Genomic DNA, 3,853 nt, shown 5'->3' with positions numbered 1-3,853 from the left:
TCTGCTGCCAAAGGTTTAAGGCAAGGTATTGCATCAAGAGAACCGCGGTTTTGGTTATAACAAGCCTCTTTGTCATGATTATGGTAAAGAACATTCCCACCCTATTTACATATGAACATCAGCGAGTAATTAACAAGGTGCAGTGGGGATGTCAGACACGTGTAGCATTTTTCTCTTCACCTCCAGGGGCTGCATTTGCCTGGTTTCACGCTGCCTGGGTCGTCTGCCTTCCCTTTACATTAATCACCTTGTTTAATTCTATGACAATCAAACATGTACTGATCGGCAGCAGAGCCCGGAGCAGTCTGCGAGGATCCCGCGGTGAGAACCATCGAGATTCAGAGATGGAGAACCGAAAGAAGAGAGAAGACGGGAAGAAAACACAAAAGAGAAGAAAAAAAGAGAGAGAAAATATAGGAAATGGATGAGCTCCATCTGAAGCCTTTTATTGCACTGCCATCTTGAATATCTCTTGGATAAGCCCTCATACATAAATGATTTTTCGGACACTTGATAGGATAGTTGTGGAGAAGATCTTTCCCTTATGGGAGAGTCTAGGAACAGAGGGTATAATCTCAGTATAAAGGGTCATCCATTCGAGACAGAGATGAGCAGTAATTTCTTCTCTTGGAGAGTAGTAAATCTGTGGAATTGTTTACCACGGAGAGCTTTTGAGGCTGTGTTATTACGTGTGTTCAAGGCTGAGAAAGGCTTTTAATCAGGAAGGGTATCAAGAGTTATGGGGAAAAGTCAGGAAAGTGGGGTTGAGCATGATCAGATCCGCCACAATCTCATTTAATGATGGACCGTGCCTGGAAGGATGAATGATCTCCTTTTGGTTCTAATTTGGATTTTAATATTTGTCATTTCCTTCTTTTCCAACATATATTCCCCAAATACATTCCCTTGAAAACCAATTATTTGCAATGTTGCTTTTATGTGCATTCATGCCTTCAGAAACACTTGTTATATTTCTAGCTGTTTTGTTTTTCTCTTAATCTAGATTCCCCAACTTCATAAATAATTTAGTGTTTTATTTAATATTCTAACCATCCTTCCTGCCTTCCTAATCTTTTTCAGTTTTGCTCGTCTGCCAATCATTTTTTTTTCCAATACTTAAAATTCAGTTCACTTTGTGCAGTATTCCTTTGCAAACTTTCATTCTTATTAAATTTCTGCTGAGTATTCTGAAATATGTTCTCAACTGTCCACCACTGTCTCTACTTCCCTCGTGCACAACCTGATTTCCAAATTCACTTTGTCCTGGTATCCTCACAATTGCCTCATTTAAGATTTAGATCCATTCATTTCCCCCTCAAACCTAATATGATACCTAATCATGTTATGATCAATGTTACTTAGGGGACCCTTCACTTTGGGGTCATGAATCATCCTGTGTCATTGTGGTGTTACCAGATCTAGCATTGCCCGCTCTCTGATTCGCTGTGGAACACGTTGCTCCGTGAAAGTGGCCATAAAAATAGACTATCAACCACCATCTAAACTAATTTAAGATGAAACAAATAACTGCAGAGGATCGACACCTGAAACAAACAAAAACAGAAATTGAAGTGGAAACTCAGCTGGGCTGGCACCATCTGTAGAGAGAGAAACGCAGTTGAACTCTGTACTTTCTCCACTGATGCTGCCCCATTTTAACTACTTTGGTCAGTGTGATTCACCCAGTGTATAACTAGATTAAAATCATCCTCAATTATACAGTATCTTTCACACAGCCAGCATTATTTCTTCCTAACTATCTCCTACTACATTTAGTTAATCCTCAAGTACCTAAAGCCCAATCTCCTTAATAAATTCTTCCCTTTCCTCTTTCTCATCTCTAACCAAACTGATCCTTCATCGTAATCTGTATGCTAAGGTTTCTCTCCATTGTATCAATGTTCGGTTAACAGTTACACCCAGCCAATTTTCTCTATGTGTCCCTTCCTTCACGGATAGTTTGTAGCCATGGATAATCAGGTATCAGTGTTTGTTATTTTGGAACCAGGTCTGAGTACTGGATACTATTTCTTACTTATCCCTTGTTTAAATTTCTGTTCTAAATTAATCTATTTTACTGATGAAAAATAAACATTATGTTGAAACTCTATGCCTTTGTGCCAGAAGTCCTGAAGGAAAATGCTTCAGCACGAGCACGTTGGGATTTAGTTTGCAACTTGAAAATGTTATTCATTTCAATTGCCCAATAACAAGCTAGTTTTTCTTTAACCTGACGTGTACAAAACAGCTGACCCGATTCTATTTGCTGAATGTTTGTTACGAACAGTAATTATGATTTCATCAGTAGCTGCCTGGAGAATAAAAGCTTCTATAAATAAAGGGTTATTTTCATTGCCTCAATAGTGCACCTGCTGGATGCTTCACCTCCAAAAAGATATCTTAAACACCAGAAGATGGAGCGACCCATTATTCTGCTGATAAAGGCCATTTATTACCCGATACTCATGGCCATTGGTGTTCCTGGTGAGCATTTCTAAATCATTTGTTCCTTGCTGCTTATTAGATAATGTCAAATGATGCGACCTTTCTTTTAACAATGCATTTAAACATTATCGCTTTCCTCTCTTTTTCCTTCCAGCAAACATGCTGACAATTGTGATTCTTTGCAGACGAAACTGTGGCCTTTCAAACTGTATCTCCGTCTACATGTTGGGCATGGCAGTAGCAGATTTACTGATCATGATCAACTATGTGCTGTTGTACCATATTATCAGTTATAACTTCCCCCTTTCGTTCCTGGCATACACTTCGATATGTAAGTTACTGCTGTATTTAGCGCCTGTCACCATCGATTTGTCCGTTTGGTTCACTGTTTCCTTCACATTTGACAGATGTGTAATGATCTGCTGCCAAAAGATTCAGGCAAGGTATTGCATCAAGAGAACCGCGGTTTTGGTTATAACAAGCCTCTTTGTCATGATTATGGTAAAGAACATTCCCACCCTATTTGCATATGAACATCAGCGAGTAATTAACAAGGTGCAGTGGGGATGTCAGACACGTGTAGCATTTTTCTCTTCGCCTCCAGGGGCTGCATTTGCCTGGTTTCACACTGCCTGGGTCGTCTGGCTTCCCTTTACATTAATCGCCTTGTTTAATTCTATGACAATCAAACATGTACTGATCGGCAGCAGAGCCCGGAGCAGTCTGCGAGGTTCCCGCGGTGAGAACCATCGAGATCCGGAGATGGAGAACCGGAAGAAATCCATTGTTTTACTGTTCGCTGTATCGGGCTGTTTCTTACTGCTGTGGCTGACAGCGTTCGTTAGTTTTGCATCAACTGGACTCATAAACAGCACCTACTACAGGGGGGATCGAACCTCCCCTGGGTACATTGCCACGGAGACCGGAACAATGCTTAAATTTTTGAGCTCCTGCCCAAACACTTTTATATATGCTGCCACACAGAGGAAGTTCAGAGAGGAGCTGAAGAAAGTGCTGAAATCTCCGTGTTTACTGATTTTAAGAATCTTTCAAAACCGTAAAAATGCAAAGTAGTCTCTGTTTGGAATGTTGGCTCTCAGTTTCCGTTCACTTGCTAATCCGGACTGGAGCATGATTTTCTTTAATCTATTCGTAACCTCCTGAATTACTGGATTGCATTCCTACCTCTCTTGGCTCTGAGTGCCAGCCAAGACTGTGCATTTCTGAATAAAAGGAAAGAGTGTAGATTCTGGAGATCTAAAACAAACAAAATAAAAACAGAAGGCACTGGAGAAACTCAGCAGCTTTTGGTGAGACAAAGCAGAATTAATGTTTCCAGTCCATTGACCATTCTTTAGAACTGGGCACTCCTTTCCTCTTTCTGCAACTGCTGCCAGAATTCCAAATT

General features: G+C 40.5%; 1 protein-coding gene across 1 annotated transcript; it reads left to right on the top strand.

Annotated features, from left to right (window-relative positions):
* Positions 1–2,604: 2,604 nt before the first annotated feature.
* LOC125487996 (probable G-protein coupled receptor 139) lies at positions 2,605–3,519 on the top strand. The gene has a single exon (XM_048620738.1). It carries the CDS (start codon positions 2,605–2,607, stop codon positions 3,517–3,519), a length of 915 nt encoding a protein of 304 aa, XP_048476695.1.
* Positions 3,520–3,853: the final 334 nt, after the last annotated feature.

This window comes from Rhincodon typus, chromosome 48, assembly GCF_021869965.1.
Source record: "Rhincodon typus isolate 14 chromosome 48, sRhiTyp1.1, whole genome shotgun sequence".
NCBI lineage: Eukaryota > Metazoa > Chordata > Chondrichthyes > Orectolobiformes > Rhincodontidae > Rhincodon > Rhincodon typus.
The sequence above is the reverse complement of the archived record's forward strand: the minus strand, read 5'-3'. Positions and strand labels throughout refer to the sequence as shown.